Source organism: Cotesia glomerata, linkage group LG7 (assembly GCF_020080835.1).
Source record: "Cotesia glomerata isolate CgM1 linkage group LG7, MPM_Cglom_v2.3, whole genome shotgun sequence".
NCBI classification, from domain to species: Eukaryota; Metazoa; Arthropoda; class Insecta; order Hymenoptera; family Braconidae; genus Cotesia; species Cotesia glomerata.
This window is the reverse complement of record NC_058164.1, coordinates 23,667,821-23,691,627: the sequence shown is the minus strand read 5'-3', so window position 1 is coordinate 23,691,627 and position 23,807 is coordinate 23,667,821. Positions and strand designations below refer to the sequence as shown.

Genomic DNA, 23,807 nt, shown 5'->3' with positions numbered 1-23,807 from the left:
TCTGTGTATGTGTTAAGGAAGTCTTTTCGCTCCAGTTGAGTCATAACAACTGTAGTAGTAAATTTTCAATAAATTAAAATACAAAACCCATAAAAATTCCTAAAATTAAAAAATAAATAGTATATGAGGCATTAATCATTGAAATTTTGAAAATTAAAAAAAAAAAAATAGTTAAATACAAAAATTAATTTGACTGTTGTAAATCAGCTGTTAGTAACCTGTCCGTGATTTGGCAACGCTTTATTTCGGTTGTTTACATTTTTATTTGCACAATATAACCTTAACCGTGTTTAACTTTTTGCAGTCAGTGTAAATAAATAAATTAATTAAAAATGTTTAGTCACAAAACCATAACATTCTAATGTCTCATGGCAGGAATGCTAGTATTTTTTAATTATTGTTTTATTTTTCAATTATGAATTATGAAAATTTGTTAACAATAAATTAACTAATAAGTATGCATGAAAAACATAAGCGCGTTAAAGTTTAGTTTGAATTTATTGAATGGTCTGAAGCTCGCGCGCTACGCAACGTTGCCAAATCTTTTGACTCCATTTTATTGTAGGTAACTTGAGAATTTTTTGTGATTTTTAAATATTAATTTCTCAATAAATATCTCGGTAACTGATATATTTTATTGCAAAAAAAGAAACCTGAATATTTCGAAAATCTGATTTTTAGTTTTTTTTTTACTTCATCTAATCCATGACTGATAGTATAATTTGAGAAATACTGCAAACGTCTGATTTTCTCGTAAGACTCTGAACAAATACTAACATTGAAAAATTTTATTTTTTCAAAAATTTGTCCGGTAAAGTATAATTTAAACCTCACTATAAGATAAATAAGGACCTTAACTATTAGAAAAAAATTAAATTTACTCATAATCTAATATTTTTTATTTTACATTGGCGGCGAAAGGACCTCCTTAAGAAGGAAAAAAAGTTTTTTTCCACCTAGAATACAAAATATTTTTATCCAATATAAGTTTTTTAATATAGAAAAACTGGTATTTTTCGTTTGTTTACATCGAAAAGTTGGGCTGATTTATAATTTATTGGAAAATAGCTGTATTACAATTGATATCATAATTTGGATGGTACTTGGATACGAAAAAAGTTGCTCCAATGGGATTCAAGTAATTAAAAATTCAATTTTTCAACGATTTAATTAATAATTAATTTAATTTTTTTTAATGAATTATTATGATTGATTAAATTTTTTTAAATTTAATCTATATTATTAAGAGAATAAGAAAAATTTTGTTTCCAGAATGGTCTATGATAAAATTTTAGTGAAATTTAATGTCATTGCAAAGGTCTTGATTTGAATATGTGCCTTTTTAAGGTTTCATTTCATTTTCACCGATAGTCAATTTATTATGATAAGTATTTAGGCTGAATTCAAAAAAGCTCTATCTCTAGATACATAATTGAGAAGTAACCTTTTATCTCGTGAAATATTGAGATTTTTAAAGATATAAGCTCATCCCGATGTAACACTCATCGAGACTTTTCATTTGAGTACACAGTAAAAAAATTTTCGTAAAATTTAACATAAAATTTTGCGTAGATGATTTTTTTACACAAAATTTATGTTAATTATACACACACTGTTTGTATTGATAAAATCAACATAATTCTGTGTTAAAAGAAACACAAAAATATGTTAAAACTTTCATCGGCTGATTCTCGGATTTCTACACACTTAAATGTTATCTATAACACAAATAAAGTGTTGATTTTAACATTTTCTTTGTGTTACTCAGATCAGCTGTCAAATTGGTGAGTTTTATTAATAATTTAAATATATATTTAAATAGATTTTAATTTCTGAATAAAAAATAAATTGTTTCCCATAAATACAAAGTTAAAGAACTCAATAAAGAATTCAAAATTTTTAAATAGTGATTAATTAATTTTAATCAACAGTTGTTACTTTACTACAAGTCAGTGGCAATAGGTGATCATAGGATTAATGATGAATTAATTTCTAATTATTAATTATTAATAAACTCGTTAATTATATATTAATGGAAAATAATTTTTTTTTCACGCTGCATTTAAGTATTTCACGTAATGACACAAATCAAAATCCACCAAATTAAAATGATGTTGAGGCTATCACATTCACATTTCTAAATATCTTGTGTGGCATACGTGACTATGCTCGTACTCCCGAGATCCCGCGCAAAATAAAGCCGAGCGGCGTCATAATCTAACATATCTTTGTGTAAATTCAACATATTATTTGTGTTACTATAGAAAACATCAACACAGCTTTTATATTGAATTAACATTTAAAAAGTGTTATTTATACTACTAACCGAATGGGAGTATTCTTTTACATAAATTTTGTGTTGGTTGGCCAGTAACATTAAAAAAGTGTAGTTTTACTTTGAATTATCACTTGAGTGTGTTAAAAAATGGATGGATTGATCAATACAAACAGTTTGTATAGAATTAACATAAAATAAATTTTATGTAAAAAAATCATCTACACAAAATTTAATGTTAAATTTTACGAAAATTTTTTTACTGTGTACCCACATCAATTTTGCATCAAAATGCATGTAGGTACTTAAATGAAAGCTCTTGATGAGTGTAACATTAGGATGAGCTTATATCTTTAAAAACGTCCCGTTAAGAAACTATAGTGCAATTTAACAAATATCTTGTGAACCATTGACATTTTTAAAGATATAAGCTCATTTCGATATTACACTCATCGAGACCTTTCATTTGAGCACCTACATCAATTTTTCATATATTTTATATATTTATATATATGAATATATGAAAAATATATAAAAATGCATGTGGGTACTCAAATGAAAGCTCTTGATGAGTGTAACATCGGGATGAGCTTATATCTTTAAAAAATCCAAAAATAAAATACTTACATAGAAATAAAAATCTAGCAAATTGTCTAACTCCATTTTAGAAAATCTTCTATTTGTACGAAAAAAACAATTAGTTAAAAATTTATTATCACTTTAAAAAATCATTTAATATCATTAATGTCTAATAAAGATATAATATTTAGGTTTAAATCATTCAAATAATTTATAATTGGATAATTAGTACATCAAAATGTTAAAAAATTACCCTCTAAAAAATAAGGAGTTAGACAAATTGCTAATTAGACCGTCGAAATGTTCTTGAATCAAATATATAATTTTGCAGAACGTAATATTTTTTATTTGAATAGAAAAATTCTTGATTTACGGAAATTTTACTTGATTCAAGAATTTTTCGTCTTGATTCAAGACAATTACCCTCTTTAAAATTATATTTTTGCTTCAAGAATCTTTCTTTTGAATGAAGTTTTTTTTTTTTTTTTTTTTTTTTTAGTCTAAAACTAAAATACTTCAAACTTTTTCGTACTTTAATTTTTCTGGTTTTAAATTTGAAACGAATATTACTATTAATAATTTAATTTTTCCATTTTTTATTCTTTTTCCGTGTAAAAATAGAAGTATGGTAAAAATTTCCAATCAAAATAAAATTACTATGATCCTGCTTGTGAAATAGAAAATTTGAGCCAGCGAAAATCGTGTCGACTCTAAAAAAGGTGGCAGAAACTGGTAACGAGGCTATAAAATAGCTGGAAACAAGTTTGGTGAAGAAGGACGGACATATACCGGTTTGCATCGCTTTCAAGTGAGTAAAATAAGACAGCAAACGCAGACACCTAGCAGGTGTAGTGTTTGTGTCAGTATTTCTTAGCGCATTTATATCATCACATATCAAGTATACAGTAGATAGCAGCATCAGCAAGTTAGTATAAGAATGTGTATCGCTATTACAAGTAAGTATTGCATGATTCCACAAAATTATCCTTAATTCTCTTGATAAAATATCCCCACTACTATACAGTAGACCGGAAGCGGGAAAAAAGGAGTAATTTGACGTGCGTAGGTCGTCAACATCTATAGGTAGCTATTAAGTAAGCTGGTAAGATCGTCAGCCGCTCTTAAAATAGATACAGTACTTGAGAGTCAAGACTAAAGTACATTTGAATGAATTAAATCATGATTGCTAGCTGTTTATCAAGTACTTCCGCATGGCAATGAATTTTTTTCTTGTGGGATGGATAGATTGTTTGAATTCAAGCCACCATGCTTTGTCGCTAATTTGTTGGATCATTTAATTGATGAATCTTTATTTGGAACTAAACTATTACAATTTATCCTGCTGAGTCTTGTTTCACTGGAGAGTCGTTAAGGAATTTACGGGCTGATGCCGATGGCCAATTGCTGAATCATCGGGTCTGATTTTATGAGCAAGTTATGTTTTGTTCTTCAATTCGTTCATTGCCTTGTTAGTATTACTTTGTGATTTTAGGGAGTTAATGTTTGTCTGATACTGTTTTTTATCGAGTTATTGATAGACTGAAGAAACACTTCATTAAAAAAGAGTATTTTTTTTTTTTTTTTTTATTTAGGAAGTTACACTAAAAAAGTTTTTTTCCACCCAGAAAATTTTTCCCTCCAGTAAAAAAACTGGTGGAGAATTCCGAAGTTTTTTTCCTACACTAAAGAGCATAGTGGTTTTTAAAAAACTCAGTTTCTTCCTCAGCAAAATACCAAAATAAAAAAGGCCATTCGGCAGCCGAAATGGAAGTGGATTTCATAATAAATATAAAAAAAAACTACCAGGATTGTATACAAAAAAAAAAACCAATAACATCAAAACGAATGCAAAAGTAAAATTTCATTAAATCTGTCTGAGAAAGTAGGTAATTTTTGGACTAGATTGATAATGGGGTATGCAAATTAAAGCTTACTTAATAAGCTTTCAGATGGTATTTACAGAAATTTAATAGGACGTCGCGTTCAATTAATATTGCACTAAAATACGGAAAAAATGAAAATTTTTGTAATTTTCAATAATTTTTGAATTGCTGTCATACCTAAACAATTTAATTTTGAAAAATAAATAAGTATGAAAATTATAGCTTATTAAATAAGCTTTCACACGGAAAAAAGTAAACTGTAATAAATAACAGCCGATTTTTAATAAGTAATGATTGACTGCTAAAAATTACCATTTCAAACAGTAAAATCGTGATTTTACTATTCACTTTATAATATTTACCATTTAAACGTTACAATTTACTCTTTACATGGAAGAAAATGCTATTTTAAACAGTAATATTCGCTATTTAAATGTCTAAAATGTTAAAGTATAATAATTAAGAATTCAGACTTTGATATTTATCATTTCCTACCTAAAAAATGATCTTATGATATGTAAAAAGTATAAAATAAAGTTAGTAAATTTCTAATACAAGCAACGTCAATATTTACAAAGTAAAATGTTAAATTTTAAACGCAACGCTAAAAATCAAACTGTAATTATTGACTTGCTTGGACTGGTAAAATGTATATTTTAAAAGTATAATTTTTACTGTTTCATATGTTAAATTCTCCCAGAGTGAGACCTCCTTCTCTTTCATCTGAGTTCCCCTTCTCCTCATAATATGGACTATATATTGAAATGGCAATTTTTACTGTTTGAAACTGTAATTTTTTAAGATGAAAGAGTCGTTATTTACTATAGTGACAGCTACTAATCACTTATTTTGGATATTAAGTTATAAATTGTGGCTTTTATACTTTCTACATTAAGTTCTGTAATATTTATATTTTTGCCACCCCGATGTCCGCTTTACTGTTTTAAACTATAAAAATTAACCGGAATCCGAGTGAATATTACAGTTTACTTTTTTCCGTGCAGATGCAGTTCACAGAAATTAAATATGATGTTTCGTTTAGTTGTTATTGCACGGAAATACGGTAAAAGTGAAAATTTTTGTAATTTTTGAAAATTTTTGAATCGCTTCCATTTTTAAACTAATCTACCGATTTCGCTCATCTTCGAACTTAACCTCGGAAATCGTCCTAAGAATGAGTATGTTACGTTTTATTAAGATTCGTACAGAATTGCGGGAGTTAGAGAAGAGACAAGGCCGGTTATATCGTATATATATATATATAAATATACATACATAAACTTTTGAACCATATGCATTTTCTGAATCCGCTTGACGAGCTGAGTCGAAATATAGCAAAATTTTTCAAGAGTTCCGTCATGAGGACCAATGTAATAGTTAGATTTCTATGAAATCTACTAAAAATATGGCCGATTTAACCTCATTTGACACAGATGCAAATTATGTCTTTATAATACTGGGTCGTTTTTATTATAATTAATAAATTAATAATTATTAATTTATCAATTATAATTAAATTAAGAAAAATCAAATTAATTATAACTAGCCACCTTGTAGTCACTATGTGACTTCCGTGACTTGTGAACTACAAAAAATTAAAATTTTGATTTATTAAATAATGACTTTTGTTAAATTGCACTGTACTTTCTTAAATATTGACGTTTTTAAAGATATAAGCTCATCCTGATGTTACACTCATCAAGAGCTTTCATTTGAGTACCCACATGCATTTTCATATATTTTTCATATATACATATACATAATATATATAAAATATATGAAAAATTAATGAGGGTACTCAAATAAAAGGTCTCGATGAGTGTAACATCGGGATGAGTTTATAACTTTGAAAATATCAATATTTCTCAAGATATTTATTAAATTGCACTGTACTTTCTTAACTATTGATATTTTTAAAGATATAAGCTCATCCCGATGTTACACTCATTAAGAGCTTTCATTTGAGTACCCACATGCATTTTGATAGATTTTTCATGTATTCATATACATAAAATATATGAAAAATTGATGTGGGTACTCAAATGAAAGGTCTTGATGAGTATAACATCGGGATGAGCTTATATCTTTAAAAATGTCAATATCTTACAAGATAAAAAGTTTATTTCTAAATTATGTATCTAGAGATAGAGCATTTTCGAATGCAGCCTAAATATTTATCATAACAAATTGACCATCGGTGAGAATGAAATGAAACCTTGAAAAGGCACAAATTCAAGTCAAGACCTTTGCAATGACATTAAATTTCACTAATAAACCGATAATATCATAAGGTAAAAGCCCCAATTATTGACGGGGGTCTAAATATTGACACCCTAAATTATCTTTAAATATATAAAATTATCTGTAATAAGAATAACGATCAAATAAATTTTTATTAAATTCTAATTAATTAAAAAATTGAAAAAAAATCACTTTCAGTTCAAAATATTAAATATTAATTATTAAAAAAAAATAAAGTTACCACCAGTTCATCAAATCAGCTTACGAGCGTCTATTTTCTTAACAACTTTGGTTAGAAAAGCATTTTTTTTAACTGCCGAGTTTAAATTAATTTTTTCATGTAATTATATGACCTATTTTTTTTTTTAATTAACAGTACATGAAATATTTATAAAATTGAATAATCGAAATTAATTGTATGCTTTATAATATTTAAATAATGGGAGTCAATAACTAGTTCATAATTTTTATGGTGAATCCCATATTGACAGCCAGTCAACAGCGCTATGACGCCTTTTTTTTAAGTATAAAATACGTTACGTGATTATATACAAGGCTTTTAACTGTCAAATAACTCGGCGTGTTTTGGTGTTAAATAAGTTTTTAAATAAATTGTTATATTTTTAATAATAATTAATCATTCATAGAAATTATTATTAATTAACTTTAATAAGGTAAAATACCCAGTAGTTGAACAGATTTCAAAGTAAAACATATTTGACTCTACTTTTAATATATAAAGATGTAATTATTAGTTCAAATTAGTGATTTTCATGAAAATGGAAACAATTTTAAATTGATTGAAGCGCAAAATAACAAAGATAATTGGTTATTTATATTTTGACAACGTTTTTAAAAAAGACTATGAAAGGAGTAGTAGTTGAACAATCAATTCTGACAAGCCGCAGTAGTTGAACACTCCGGGAGCAGTAGTTGAACTAATGAAATATGTGGCAATAGGCGCACCAAAAATTTTCAACGTTTTATTGAAATATCAAAAGAAATATAAAATATTATTGAATAATATTAAATATAATACTGTGAATATTTAATATGTTCATTTAAAAATGATAAATATTTTTATTTAATTTTTTAATTACATTTTTTATGAATGACAAAGCAAATTTTCAATCATAAATCAAAAAACTCCATTCAAAACGTTCAATAATTTTTAATTACACTAATTTTTAGTCTTAAAACTTATTTAAATTGCAGTAATTAATACAAATCACAATTCTGATCACTAGTCTATAAACCTATTAGAGGTTATAGTACTGTTAAATTTATACGGCCTCAGCCTGTTCAAGTTCTGGGTACCACTTTTAAAATTTGGAGGTATAGTTGAACGCTAAAATTTAATATAAAAATTATAGTTTATGTCTTTGCAAAAAATATATGTTATTCAGAAAAGACTATTTCATTAGATGGTACAATTTTTTTCACTTAAAATGATGATATACCGTTTTTTTTGACTGATTGTTCGGTTTACGATTTAGTACCTTTTTCATGAAAAAAATAGCATCTATCGACGATTCTCGACATGTCAACTTTCAAGTTAATAAAAATATAATTGTTTTGATTTATAATTGAAAAAACTTACAGAAATCAATTACTGTATCATTTAATAATTATAATATGCGCATATTACTCATAATAAATTTACGGATTTTGTATTATAACAATTCGAAAAGTCTGTTCAACTACTGGTCCCATTTTTACAAGTGTTCAAGTACTGGGTACTTTACCTTAATATTGATTACTTTATATCAAGTTTTGATAAATAAAAATATAACCAAATGATTCGACGCATGCGCAGTAGGGGCGTCAATAATTGGGGTTACGGTACGTCAATATTTAGATCAATCAGTTTTTTAACCCGTCAATAATTGGTGTATCCAGATTATCTATTTAATTATTTAAAATTAATTAGTAAATATCACTGATTATCATTTTAAAAAAAGAAATTGATTAGTTAAAACATTACTTAAGACATTACTACAAACAAAATTCAACGATATTTATATTTGATTGCTTAAAAAAAATCAAATCATAACTTTGTCTCTTATAGCGTCAATAATTGGGGCTTTTACCTTATGACTATCTTGGAAACAAAAATTTTCTTATTCTTTTAATAATATAGATTTAATTAATGAAAAATTGAATTTTTAGTTACGTAAATCCCGAAAATTGTCAAATTTATGTACTTACTGTAGATAATTTATCTTGTATCAAGTTACTATAGTTATCGACCAAAGATACAGATTTCTTGAGTCAAGATTCAGTCTTCAAGGAAAGAAATTCCTCAACCAAGACAACCAGATTAAAAATAATTTTTCTTTTTTGGGAACAAATATTTCTCTTGAACCAATCAACTTTATTCATTTATTATCACTCAAATAATATATTCATTATTAATTATTACTTTTTTTTTTTTTTTCCAGAAAACAGTAAGTGATAATACACCTTGTAAAATTCAAAGAAATTTTTAGCATAAATTAATAAATGTCATTCATAAATAAATTTGGAGGTTGAATATTAATAAAACGCTTCAATGCCGATTTTTTAAGTATATTTATAATTAAATTGAGTGGATAATTTTTTTTAATTTCTTTTAATTTTAATAATTTTTTTCTTTTTTTTGTGAGTTATTTGAAATATTACAAAAAATTTTTTTCTTCTAGAAGCCTCAAATTCAAAATAATGATAAAATAAAGCGGAATAGTGTCAGCGTAGCATGTCATTGAATTAATTTTTAAGTATATGAGATCCCAAAAAACAATTGTTTTGATAACTCGTAATAAAATAAATAAAATTGGCAAAGTAAAATTGCTCGTGGCAAATTCTCAAAGAGTAGTTCTCTAAGTAGGCGTGATTTAACGACTGGACATAAATAAGTCCAAGAGGGATATATTGCTTGCGCACGAGTGGAAAGACCGGTCGATGGCGCCTGCCTCTTCTTTTTCACTTGACTTTTAACAGATACTAACCAGCATCTATTCCATTTGCACTTACTATATGTGTTTATATACAGATGAAATATAAAAATAAGTATCAAGTATGTAATAATATTGATATGAGAGTCACTGAGAGTGGGATTGGAATTGGAGGTGACCCATGTCTTCCAAGCTGTATTATATATTATATTATATTACCGATCTTGACGCTAGAATTCACACATCTGATCGGACATCATTCAGCGAACAAATAAACACACTGAAAAAAAAAAAACAAGACCGTACAAGAAGAATGCGGTTTCGCCTGATATATATTCATGTGGGGAATTTAAAAGGACCAAAATACCATTTTTAAGTGTCGAGGGGCCCGTGGTGAGACACGACCGGTCAATGGCGCCTTTCGACGCCCCGCAGTTATTAAAACCCTCGAAAAATAACAGCTACGATCTTGGTCAACACGTACTTTAAAAAATCTTTCACTTTTACTTTAAAAATAACGGGACCTGTTAATTATTACCACACAGAAAAAAAGCCAATTATTTTCTTGAGCAAAAAAAAATTTTTTTTTTAAAGAAATTTCACTTATTCCGACAAAATTAATTCTCGAGCTTTAGAAATACGTATCTTGATCCAAGAAAATTTATTTAAGTCAAGAAAATCTTGTTGTTTTGAGAAAATTCAGCCTCGAAGCTCCAAAAAATTTAGTTCTTGATAGAAGTTAATTTTCTTGTCTTGAGAAAATTTCTCTCTTGCTCCAAAAAATTAAATATAAAGATAGAAGTAAATTTTCATTAATATTTTTATTGATTAACATGTCAATTGGGAAGATCAAATAATATTGAATCATTTTTTTTCATTCAATGTGTATAATTGCAGGCTAAAATAATATAAAATGGGTATCAAATATTCTCGAGAAAAATTTTCTCAAGGTGAGAAAATTTCTTTCTCAGCTGAAGTAGGTGGCGCTGCTTCCCTATAGTATCTAAAAATCTTGATCAAATATAAAAATTTATTGTATCAAGTATTTATGATAATTTGAATTAAGAAAAAATGACTTTCACTAAGAATGGAATTTAAAGAAAAATTTTTACTTCGGCCAACACAACTTCGGTCTTCCTTCAGGCACCCGACAATTTTTTTGAACTAAGAATTTTGTTCTCCAGTTAAAAAATTTTTCTTTCTGTGTAACATTTTTTGGTTTTTATTTAATTTTTTCAAAGGAAAAATTGATATATTAAAAAAACTAAAATTTTATGGGCTTCTACACAGTAAAAAATTTTGCGTCATTGCGTCAAAAAATTTTGTGTTAAAAATTTTTATGTTAAATATTTAACACTTTTTTGTGTAAATTTAACATTTCTTGTGTTAAATTAACACAGAAAAATGTTAAATTAACACAAAAAAGTGTTAAATATTTAACATAAAAATTTTTAACACAAAATTTTTTGACGCAATGACGCAAAATTTTTTACTGTGTAGAATACTTGAAGATAAAAAAAAATTACTAATTTATAAAGTGGTTATAGTATGTATTTACAATTGTAAGTACACTGATGAAAAGATTTAGTACGGAGTACTAAACTGATTTAATAATAAAATTTTTAGTCATTTATTTGGGAGAAAAAAAATATTTTTTACCCATCAATATTATTTGTTACAGTTTAATAAATCATTTTTTTACTCTAAATAAATTATATTAATATAAATAAAGCCTTATTATATCAAAATAAATATTTGTTTCTACCAAATAATATTTAGTACCAGTACTAAATATTTTTTGGTAAGTATTGTCGGTAGATGGCTACGCTTTAATTCCAATGTGATACATAACCTATTCACTGACTCAGATCCACAGATTCGGTAGAATCTGGCGCCAAGTTCCGTTCAAATCCGTTGTAAACGGAGCGCCAGACTACCGAATATGTTTACCGTAAGCAGAACGATATTTTCAGGTTGCAAAATTTTATTCATTCTACAGACCTTTTTTTTCTTCAATGATACTCTATAATAATACGTTATATGTTATATTATCAATATTAATTAATAATGGTCTTTGAAAATAATAAATTCTATTTAAAATTAATTAAATTCACTAGCACAAACTATAGCGACCCAGATTTTTAGATCCTGACTTTTTTCTTAAGGAGAAAGTGACATGCCACAGACTAAATAATTCGAGAATGCATGGTAATCCTTCTATAGATGGGAAACTACAGTTAGAAAAAGATATTTCACAGCTTGCACCTACACCCAACAGGGTGTGCTGGAATTATTTCTACATAAACTGTAGCTTCAAAAGGATAGTTTGCTATGAAAAATGCAGCCAACGCGAAATTTAAGTTGGTACCAATTGTCAATTTTTATTATAATTACAAAAAATACTAAAATCTGAACAAAAACAGTTTCACTGTAAAAAATCACGCCAAGTCCACGTTCATAAGACTTTTAAGGAAGAAAAATTTTTTTTTTCTTTACAAAAAGATATAAAATCAAAATATTAAAAAATCCAAGTAACCGATATGATTGTATATAATTTTCGGAAATTAAAAAATATTTTGTTGTAAATTTAAAAATTAAAGAAATAATTTTGGAACGTACTTGGTGTGCGTCATTGTGTATGTCAAATTTTTTTTCAGTCTTAGTAGATAGATTTTACGAATTTCATAAAAAGTAAAATATTTTGCAACCACGCACACTAAATACGTTCCAAAATTATTTCTTTAATTTTTAAATTTACAACAAAATGTTTTTTAATTTCCGAAAATTATATACAATCATATCCCGTGTAAAAAAAAAATTCCTGAAAAGTTCCGGAATAGTTCCTGGTCCGGAACGTTCCTATGAAGACAATCCGGAACATCCCCGGAATACTTCTGCAATGTTCTCGAAATAGTTCTGGAACATCCGTGGAACACTTCCGGAACATTTCCGGAAAATCTCCGGCAGATTTATAGAACATCGCTGGAATACTTCCAGAATAAATTAGGAATACTTCCGGAACATCTCTGGTACATTCCTGGAATATTCCCGAAATACTTCTGGAACAAATCGGGAATAGTTACAAAATATATCGGGAGTACATCGGGGATATGTTTAAAATATTCCTGGAAAAATCCTCGAATGCTTCTGAAACATTTCCGGTAAACGTTTGGATTATGTTCCGGAAGTATTCCTAATTTATTCTCGAAGTATTCCAGCGATGTTTTATAAGTCTGTCGGAGATTTTCCGGAAATGTTCCGGAAGTGTTCCATGAATGATCCAGAACTATTTCGAGAAGATTGCAAAAGTATTCCGGGGATGTTCCGGATTGTCTTATCATAGGAACGTTCCGGACCAGGAACTATTCCGGAACTTTTCAGGAAACTTTTTTTTTACACGGGATCGGTTACTTGGATTTTTTAATATTTTGATTTTATATCTTTTTGTAAAGAAAAAAAAAATTTTTTTTCTTAAAAGTCTTATGAACGTGGACTTGGCGCGATTTTTTACAGTGAAACTGTTTTTGTTCGGATTATTTTATTCAGCTCGATTTTGGGAGATTTATCTTCCCTTCGAAAACACACATACTCCCAAATGGCTTGTATGTAATTTTTCAGTCGAGTTTAGTTTAAATTTTTCAATTTCTCTATTATTGATATGTTAAAAACTTGTTTAATTTTTAATTTTATAAACGTTTCAAATAAAAAATTATAATTTAATGAGATTCTTTTCTTTATAATACCTTATATTTTTACTTAAAATCATTTATTTTAATTATTTTGATTTACTTTGAGTAAAAAAGTTAGGTTACGCCAAAATTAGTTAAAAAATTAATTTCTTTATTACCAATAAACGATTTATTGCGTAGCAATAAATAATTTGTTAAATACTACTAAATATTTATTTGGTGGAAATAAATGGGCTTTAATAAATTATTTAGTAACTATTACTAAATATTTGGTAATTAAAGGTTTGTTACTAAATCATTTAGTAACTACACAGAAAGAAAAATTTCTTGTCGGGAGAACAAAATTCTTGGCTCAAGAAAATTTGTCGGGTGCCTGAAGGAAGACCGAAGATGTGTTGGCCGAAGTAAAAATTTTTCTTCAAATTCTATTCTTGGTGGAAGTCATTTTTTCTTAATTCAAATTATCATAAATACTTGATAAAATAAATTTTTATATTTGATCAAGATTTTTAGATACTTTAGGGAAGCAGCGCCACCTACTTCAGTTGAGAAAAAAATTTTCTCACCTTGAGAAAATTTTTCTCGAGAATATTTGATACCCATTTTATATTATTTTAGCCTGCAATTATACACATTGAATGAAAAAAAATGATTCAATATTATTTGATCTTCCCAATTGACATGTTAATCAACAAAAAGGCCATTCGGCAGCCGAAATGGAAGTAGATTTTTCAAATAAAGAAAATCGATTTTTAATAAAATAATATAAATACTAATAACGTATAACTTAGTTTATGAATTAAAAACAAAATTCAATAATAAGTTTAAAACTATTTGGAACGAATTTTGGAAAAAAAATTATCTTGTGAAGAAAAAGTTTCTCAAATATTTATCAAACAATTGCAAAGATTATAAGATTTGAATTATAAATGTCCAAATTTTAAGTAATCGCTTAGGAACAACAGTTTACAAGTTAATCAGAATTTTAAAACCGGACAAAATTTTAATTGAAGAAAACAATATTTAGAACTAATTTGTGACAAATTTACTGACGACCTACCCAAAAACATTACACGAAAGACTGATCAATATCGTAACTATTGAATTTACATCATGATTAAGCTATGATGCAGACAATAATTCTAAAACGGCTGCAACAGTAAAACTGTTTCATTAAACGAACTCTAAAAGGAGTAATATTGAGGCAATTACCTTTTCTGAGTAGTGAAAATTAAAGCTTATGAAAAGACCTTTACGATGCATCTTACCGAATTTTAATATCTTGTCTAGTTCAGTAATTATACCAAGTTGCAGTAGTAAAAACAGCAATTTTTACGATTTTCAAAATTTCAAAATCCTGTAATTTTCAAATTACTCGCCCGATTAAGCTCATCTTAAAACTTAACCTTGGTTTTGATCGATAGATAAAGCATGTTGAGTTTGAGAAGAATCGGTTATAAATTGAAAACGCTATCGTGCTGACAAGCCGCGTTATATCGTATAAATACATACATATATAAACTTTTGAACTATATGTATTTTCTGACTCAGCTCGACAAACTGAGTCAGAAAATGGCTAAATTTTTTAAAAGTTGCACCATGAGGACGGCTGCAATAGTTAGATTTTTATAAAATCTACTAAAAATACAAATGAAAATTTACTTCTATCTTTATATTTAATTTTTTGGAACAAGAGAGAAATTTTCTCAAAACAAGAAAATTAACTTCTATCAAGAACTAAATTTTTTGGAGCTTCGAGGCTGAATTTTCTCAAAACAACAAGATTTTCTTGACTTAAATAAATTTTCTTGGATCAATATACGTATTTCTAAAGCTCGAGAATTAATTTTGTCGGAATAAGTGGAATTTAAAAAAAAAAAAAATTTTTTTTTGCTCAAGAAAATAATTAGGAAGAAAATATTTTCTTGCTTCAAGTGAACCTTCTTTTCTGTCTACAAATATTCATTTCGTAGAAAGAACTGGGCTTTAATAAATGATTTAGTAACTATTACTAAATTATATTAAATAGAACTAAATCCTTCTATCAAGATACGTTCAAATTGAATGTGTCTATGAATTCCAGTGTCAACAATTTATTGAAGGATTTTTCACAGTTAAGTTAGTAGAGAATAAGGATGATTAAGATGATCTATTTGAGTGATTAGATCGAGATTAAAGAGAATAGAATAAACGAGGAAGATCTTCTTACTCTACATTCGAAAGTATACAATAATATCCAGTTCAGTTTATATTGTACTTAACTCTCTTAGCTTTACTTTAGCTTTGGGACTTTGGCTATATTCTATATTCTATATTATGATCATAATGATGATGATGACCACGTGATATGGCTGCCATGCGTGATTTAATGAAACCAATCGCCGTTCTGCGACAACCAGGATGACGTCAATCGACGGACGCCGCCGCCTGTTGACAACTAAGATGCTCGCTATCTTTATCCAGAGATTTCGCTAAATTTTTAGATTCTTTTTTTGTTACTCCAGAATTTTTGCAATGAGTTCGGGATTTGGAATTCCTTGCGTTGATTTATCAATTACAAAGCTCTATATATTGATAATAAAGATTTTTTACATTGAAACTACACTATTATTAAATACAGTGAAATAAAAAATTTATTTTGAAAAAAATTAGTAATGTAATAAGAAATTAATTTGTAGAAAATTTTTTTTAGACGCGGAAAAAAAAGAAAAAAGGGAAAGATTATATCATAAATAATAAGTGTCGCTTTAAATTTATAATTAGAGAAGTTGCAGTTTGAAATAAAATTTATAAAATTTAAATTTAATTTACAAAGCTTTTAATGTAATCTATATTATTGAGATAATAATAAAAATTTCTTTTCTAGGATAGTCATATGATAAAATCGGTTTTTTTTTTAGATAGATAGATATATAAATATATTTTTATTTGTCCTTAGAGCCGAAGCTCCCTCAAGGCCATCAATAAGCAATACATTTTATATATATATATATATATATATATATATATATATATATATATATATATATATATATATATATATATATATATATATATATATATATAAGTATCCCACAATAAAATTGAGATGAAATGTATGTGAATCCAATCTATTCGTGATGTGATTGGTTGAAAATATTTATTCTCATTCTGATTGGTTGAAAGTGAATATAATATACATAAACGACACATAAATGTATCATGACAATAAATATGAGGCGCGCGCTTGCGCGCGCAAATTCAATTCTAGTACAGTATAAAAATACAATTACAATAGTACTGTAAGTTTGATAATATAACAACAGCAAGGTTTTAAAGTTACCTAAATACAATAAAGTTACTTAATAAATTTACAGTAGTTAAGGTAAAAGCCCCAATTATTGACGCTATAAGAGACAAAGTTATGATTTCATTTTTTTTAAGCAATCAAATATAAATATCGATGAATTTTGTTTGTGGTAATGTCTTCAGTAATGTTTTAACTAATCAATTTCTTTTTTTAAAATGATAATCAGTGATATTTACTAATTAATTTTAAATAATTAAATATATGATCTGGATACACCAATTATTGACGGGTTAAAAAACTGATTGATCTAATTATTGACGTACCGTAACCCCAATTATTGACGCCCCTACTGCACATGCGTCGAATCTTTTGGTTATATTGTTATTTATCAAAAACTTGGTATAAAGTAATCAATATTATTAAAGTTAATTAATAATAATTTCTATGAATGAATAATTATTATGAAAAATATAACAATTTATTTAAAAACTTATTTAACACTAAAACACGCCGAGTTATTTGACAGTTAAAAGCCTTGAATATAATCGCGTATATAACGTATTTTATACTTAAAAAAAAGGCGTCATAGCGCTGTCGACTGGCTGTCAATATGGGATTCACCATAAAAATTATGAACTAGTTATTGACTCCCATTATTTAAATATCATAAAGCATACAATTAATTTCGATTATTTAATTTTATAAATATTTCATATATTGTTAATTTAAAAAAAAATAGATCATATAATTACATGAAAAAATTAATTTAAACTCGGCAGTTAAAAAAAATGCTTTTCTAATCAAAGTTGTTAAGAAAATAGACGCTCGTAAGCTGATTTGATGAACTGGTGGTAACTTTATTTTTTTTTAATAATTAATATTTAATATTTTGAACTGAATGTGATTTTTTTCAATTTTTTAATTAATTAGAATTTAATAAAAATTTATTTGATCGTTATTCTTATTACAGATAATTTAATATATTTAAAAATAATTTAGGGTGTCAATATTTAGACCCCCGTCAATAATTGGGGCTTTTACCTTAGTTAGTAAATTTATAAACACTTTGAGACACTTTGAAACATAAATTATAATTAATTAAACAAATATAATAATGATTTTAATTGTCATTAGCCAGAAAAAATGAAAAAGATGCATTTTGAAATTCAGTAAGATTATCTACAGTTGTCAGCCCAGGTGGCAACGAGTTCCAGATACGTATACCATTGATTATAAAAGATTGTTCATACATATTACTATTTGCTTTTGGCAAACGCAAGTAATCTTGTCTAATGTCACCTCTACGCATTGATACATTAAGATATTGAAGTCCTGGGCCAAACAACTGCCGATAATTTTTAGTGAAATTTAGTGTCATTGCTAATGTCTTGACTTGAATTTGTGCCTTTTCAAGGTTTCATTTCATTCTCACCAATGGTCAATTTATGATGATGAGTATTTAGGCTGCATTCGAAAATGCTCTATCTCTAGATACATAATTAAGAAATGACCTGGTATCTTGTGAACTATTGCACGACTCATGATGCGAAGCATCAGAGAGTGCTTTACGATCGAAAAATTTTTTTCGCCTCATTTTAGCAACTATTTTTAGTATTATAGCCTTGTTAGTTCACGGAATCAAGATATTTTGCATACGATTGTCGAGATAATTTAATGGAGATTGATTCCATACTTTCTAAAAATTGATTTACTGCAATAGAAACGGAAAAAAACATCAAAATAGGTCAAAAAATTTTCTTGTCCGTCATGCATGAAACCCCGGAAACACTGTAACTTGTGAAAAAATCAATTATTTGAGTTAAATTTTTTTTTTTTTAAATTCTAATCGACGATTGTAGGTCGCTGAATGCGAATGGTTAATTCATTCAGTGTCGTTTAATTACAATTAATAAAAAACGAAAACTACAAGACTGTATATCTATATATATCCATGTAAAATTAACATGGATGGTGATATATCTATATCTATAGATATTATGTACATTTTATTCCACCAGGGGCGCTTGTGCAGTACCTTCCTACTACAGCTGTTTTTTCGGCAATTAATTTTGAACGACTTAAGTTTTTTTTTTTTTTTTTATATTTCATAATTAAATGAGCATTATGAGTCGTGCACTTTTGGATTTTCCAAACTTTTGACATTTTTTAAGTTATAAACTCATCCCGATGTTATACTCATCGAGACCTTTCGTTTGAGTACCCACATCAATTTTTCATATATTTAATATATGAATATATATTTCACATATTTATATATATGAATATATGGAAAATATATCAAAATGCATGTGGGTACTCAAATGAAAGCTCTTGATGAGTGTAACATTGGGATGAGCTTATATCTTTAAAAACGTCTATATTTAAAAACTACAGCGCAATTTAACAAATATTTTGTGAACCATTGACATTTTTAAAGATATAAGCTCATCTCGATGTTACACTCATCGAGACCTTTCATTTGAGTACCCACATCAATTTTTCATATATTTTATATATTTATATACATGAATGTATGAAAAATATGTAAAAATGCATGTGGGTACTCAAATGAAAGCTCTTAATGAGTTTAACATCAGGATGAGCTTATATCTTTAAAAATGTTAATAATTGAAAAAGTACAGTGAAATTTAACAAATATCTCGTGAACTATTGATATTTTTGAAGATATAAGCTTATCCCGATGCTACATTCATCAAGACCTTTTATTTGAGTACCCACATCAATTTTTCATATATTTTATATATTTATATATATGAATATATGAAAAATATACCAAAATGCATGTGGGTACTCAAATGAAAGCTCTTAATGAGTGTAACATCAAGATGAGCTTATATTTTTAAAAATCTCAATATTTAAGAAAGTACAGTGCAATTTAACAAAAGTCATTATTTAATAACGCAAAATTTTAATTATTTATAGTTCACATAATGACTGCAAGTTTGCTAGTTTTCATAAAATTTATAAATATTACAATTGTAAAATCTAATTTTTCCTTTTTTTTTCCCGTTCAGTATCCAAGAAAAAACAATTTTTTTTTTATATAAAAAAAATTTTTTTAGTTAAGAATTAAAATTCTTTAAAATTTTAAACAAATTAATTTCTTGCCCCAAAAATAATTTTTTATCAAACAAATTTTTTCAGTGTAAAATTTAATATAAAAAATGAAGTTTAAAAAAATATATGAATTATAATTAAAAAAATTTTTTAGTCTCATGAAAATATGCAAAAAAAAATTCTTAATTGAAAACAACACTAAAAAAAACTATAAGATTCCATCAAAAACTAGATTTAACAATTGTTTATAAATTTATTGAGATAGTCGAGAGTATAAGTACATATAGACATCTATCTAATATTCTGTAAAAGTCTCTATATATAAATATAATAGTAGAATATATATAATAACATCTAGTGACTGCACAATTGTGTATTGTAATCACAGACACACATCAGCAACTAACGTCTGTATTATTAAGTCAACGATGAACCGTCACTTAAAGCGTGGAATGTAAATACATACCTAGTGTGCGCGATAGCATGTCAGCTAAAACCTACACTAGCAATCTACTTATTTAAACTCTGCAATGTAGAATATACAATATATACAATGACAATTTACATAGCCAAGTAGTAATCTAACGTACACAACATAATAAACCGATTAGATGTTTTCCAACTTAGCTACAAGAAAAAAATATTTACCACTTTCATTTTCATGCTGATATGATACCTTATCGTAGCTCGGAGCTCTATTATAAATCTAATAAAAATTATTTCTAGAAAACTTCAAGCTTTAAGCTTAAGAATGCTTAGATTGTGGATCTAATCTATATTTACAGCGACATCAATTAACGTAGTAATTATTATTCTTTAATAACAAACTAAAAACTCAATATCATATCATATCAGTGTAATATAATAAGTATAGGGGTTTTGTATTTACTTGTGCGTACACGTTTTATCAATGCCGTGTCATTCAAGTGACCTAGAGTGGAAAATCACGTTTGTATTACTATACACTAGTTGCCCAAACAAACAAAAGCGGTTCTAGTTCCACTCAATTTACTATTATATTTTTATTATATACTCAATGAATTTTTACTTGCAAGGTTTAAATTGTCGGAACATATTATTGAGATCTTTAGAAATTTTCATTAATGGAAAATATTTTATGACTATTTTTATACATTGAAAAATATATTTTTTGGTATTAACACTGAAAAAAAAATTTTACTTGAATCAAGATGAAAATTCTTGAACTAAGAAAATAATTTTGAAAAAATAGTCAAGTAAGATTTACTTAAATTAAGTCAAGAAAAATTTCTTATTTTAAGAATTTTTTTACTCAAATCAAGAATGAAATTCATCAAAATTATTTACTTGACTTAAGTTAATTCTTTTTTATGCATATAAATTTTTTTTAATAATTTATAAAAATTATTTCAATAATTTATTTTAATTATTTTAATAATTTATAAAAATTCTTTTAATAATTTATAAAAATTGTTTAATTATGTTTGTGTAAAATTACAATTTTATGATTGTAAAGTTTTTAAATAATAAATTAAAAGATTTTGTAAAATTACTTTTTTTAAATTTTTAAAGTAATTGTAAAAAATTTTTATATTATTATGGAATTTTTTAAACTTAAAAAAAAATATTATTATAAATTTTTGAAAATAATTTTATTCTATTAGGAAATTAAATATTGTTAAATTATTATTGTAGAATATTAAAAATGATTGTAAAAAATTTTTTTTAAATATATCACAATTGTAAAATTTTGAAATTGAAAAATTAAAGTTTTATTTTTTTTTTTAGAACAATTGGGTTAAAATTACTAAGTAAATTAAGATCGTAAAATTTTTAAAGTTAGAACGAATTATTTTTTAAAATTGCAGAATAATTTTTTAACTACATCGTATAAATTTATATCAATACTGTAAAATAGTTAAACTATAAAAAAATAGTTTTTAAAATTACAAAATGACAATAATAAAAAAATTTTTTAAACCTACTCAAATACTTTTGTCATGTTACTAAAAAATTCCAGTTAAAAAAAATCCAAAAAAACACTTTTTAAATTTCTAAAAAATCAAAAATTAAGCCGACATTTAAAAATTTTAAGAAATTTTTTCATTAAAAAAATTGAATTTGTAAAAAACTAAGTGAAATTTTCTCAAAATAATTTTTATTAATAAAATTGTCAAACAAAAAAAAATTATCTTGAAATGAAAAATATTTTTAAACCTACTCAAATATTTTCGTCATATCACTACAAAAAAACCAAAAAAACACTTTTTAAATTTCTAAAAAATCAAAAATTAAGCCGACATTTAAAAATTTTTAGAATTTTTTTTATTAAAAAAAATTTAATTTGTGAAATTTTCTCAAAATATTTTTAATAAATAATTAAATAAAAAAAAAATTTAAAACGTCGACTAATTCGAGTATTATCAATACAAAAATAAACTGAAAAAAAACATTAATAAACTGGTTAAGTAGAATATCAACAATAAAACTAACCTGTCGCTCTTGTCATAAAACTTGAGCGGAGTCAGCTGATGAAGAGGCGGCTCCGCAGAAATACCCTGAGCGCGTTGTTTCCTGGGCCTGGACTTAGTAGGCGTAAGAGGAGACTTGATGGACATGATACTGATGAATTTATCCAGATGACTCCTGAGGTCCTGAATTTCATTGTCCTTTTTCGTGAGAGTAGCCTCAAGCTGGGAGATCCTTTCATCTTTAGTCCTCAGAAGCTCCTGGAGTTCCCGGAGCTTCTCCATGGCAGGAGTCAAGGTAGAGTTGTTGCTTGGAGGAGTAGCGGCCCGGGCCAAAACTTGACCCAGTCCCTCGCTGCAAGTGGTCGCCGTGATTGCGTTTAAATTAGGACCAGGAACGGGAACAGCCGTCGGAGAACTCGACGGCGACGTGGAACTCGACGAGACAACGATTGCCGTGCCGTTAGACTGGAGCTGAAATGCGTCTTCCTCGTCGGCGAGCCTGTGCTGCGTCGACGAGAAGCACAAACTGTCAAAGCACACGCGCATAGACACGCAGGCGTCGTTTATTATGCCACACTCGTTCCCGTTCATTCAACGTTATCTTTTTTTGTTTATTTTTATTTTTATTATTGTTATTATTAATGCTAATTACGTCTAAATTGCACCCGGTGGTTTGAAGTAAACATTTAAATGGATACGCCCTCTAGCCGAGGCTCCGACAATCAGCGGTCAGCGATTAACAATCACAGATCGATCCCGAGTTACGTCGCACCGATTTAAGATCTAGATTTTTTAAAATAATTAATTAGTTTAAATTGTAGTTTATTTTTTACGCTATTGCTCGCTTATAAACTCGCTTTATCCGTCTACCGTGACCACGGGCGTCACTTAAAAGTGTCTGCCGCATCATTTTAGCGACCGGGACGACGGTAGCCCGGATTCATGCCACCACGAGGTGGGGTGCTCACTTTACCCTCACTCCTTACATTTTTCTCAGCTTCCCCTCTCGAGAGAATTGCATTTTTACCCACGTTTTTACGCCACCGAAAGAGGCGCTTGTTTTACACTGCACGTGCGCAGTAAATCGTTTACTGCTGAGACACCTACTGGATGGATCAAGCAACAACTGTGGTTAGGTAGCATGTTTGTTGCTTATGGTACAGAAGAAATTTAGTGGGTTTGATGGTAAGTTTTAATTGGTTTTATCTCGGATGGAAATACAGATTTTGATGCTAAGGACAGCTTCTCTGATGACCACGTTTTGCTTAAGGAAGTTCGAGCGTAACTAATGAGTCGAAATAATGTTAAAATGTTTTTTTAATTTTAGTCTTCCCAATATTCATCAAAATTTTTTATTAGAAAGGGAGTATTCCCGTATGAATATATAACA

The 23,807-nt window shown here is 27.2% G+C and overlaps 1 protein-coding gene across 1 annotated transcript in view; it reads right to left on the bottom strand.

Moving 5' to 3' along the window:
- The window catches only part of LOC123268458 (cGMP-dependent protein kinase, isozyme 2 forms cD4/T1/T3A/T3B), a 75,248-nt gene extending 51,922 nt beyond the window's left edge, over nucleotides 1-23,326 (bottom strand). Inside the window, exon 1 of the mRNA XM_044733518.1 lies at nucleotides 22,440-23,326. Coding sequence (XP_044589453.1) covers nucleotides 22,440-23,008 — 569 coding nt within the window. The 5' untranslated portion in view covers nucleotides 23,009-23,326. The remainder of the gene's footprint in view (nucleotides 1-22,439) is intronic.
- Nucleotides 23,327-23,807: the final 481 nt, after the last annotated feature.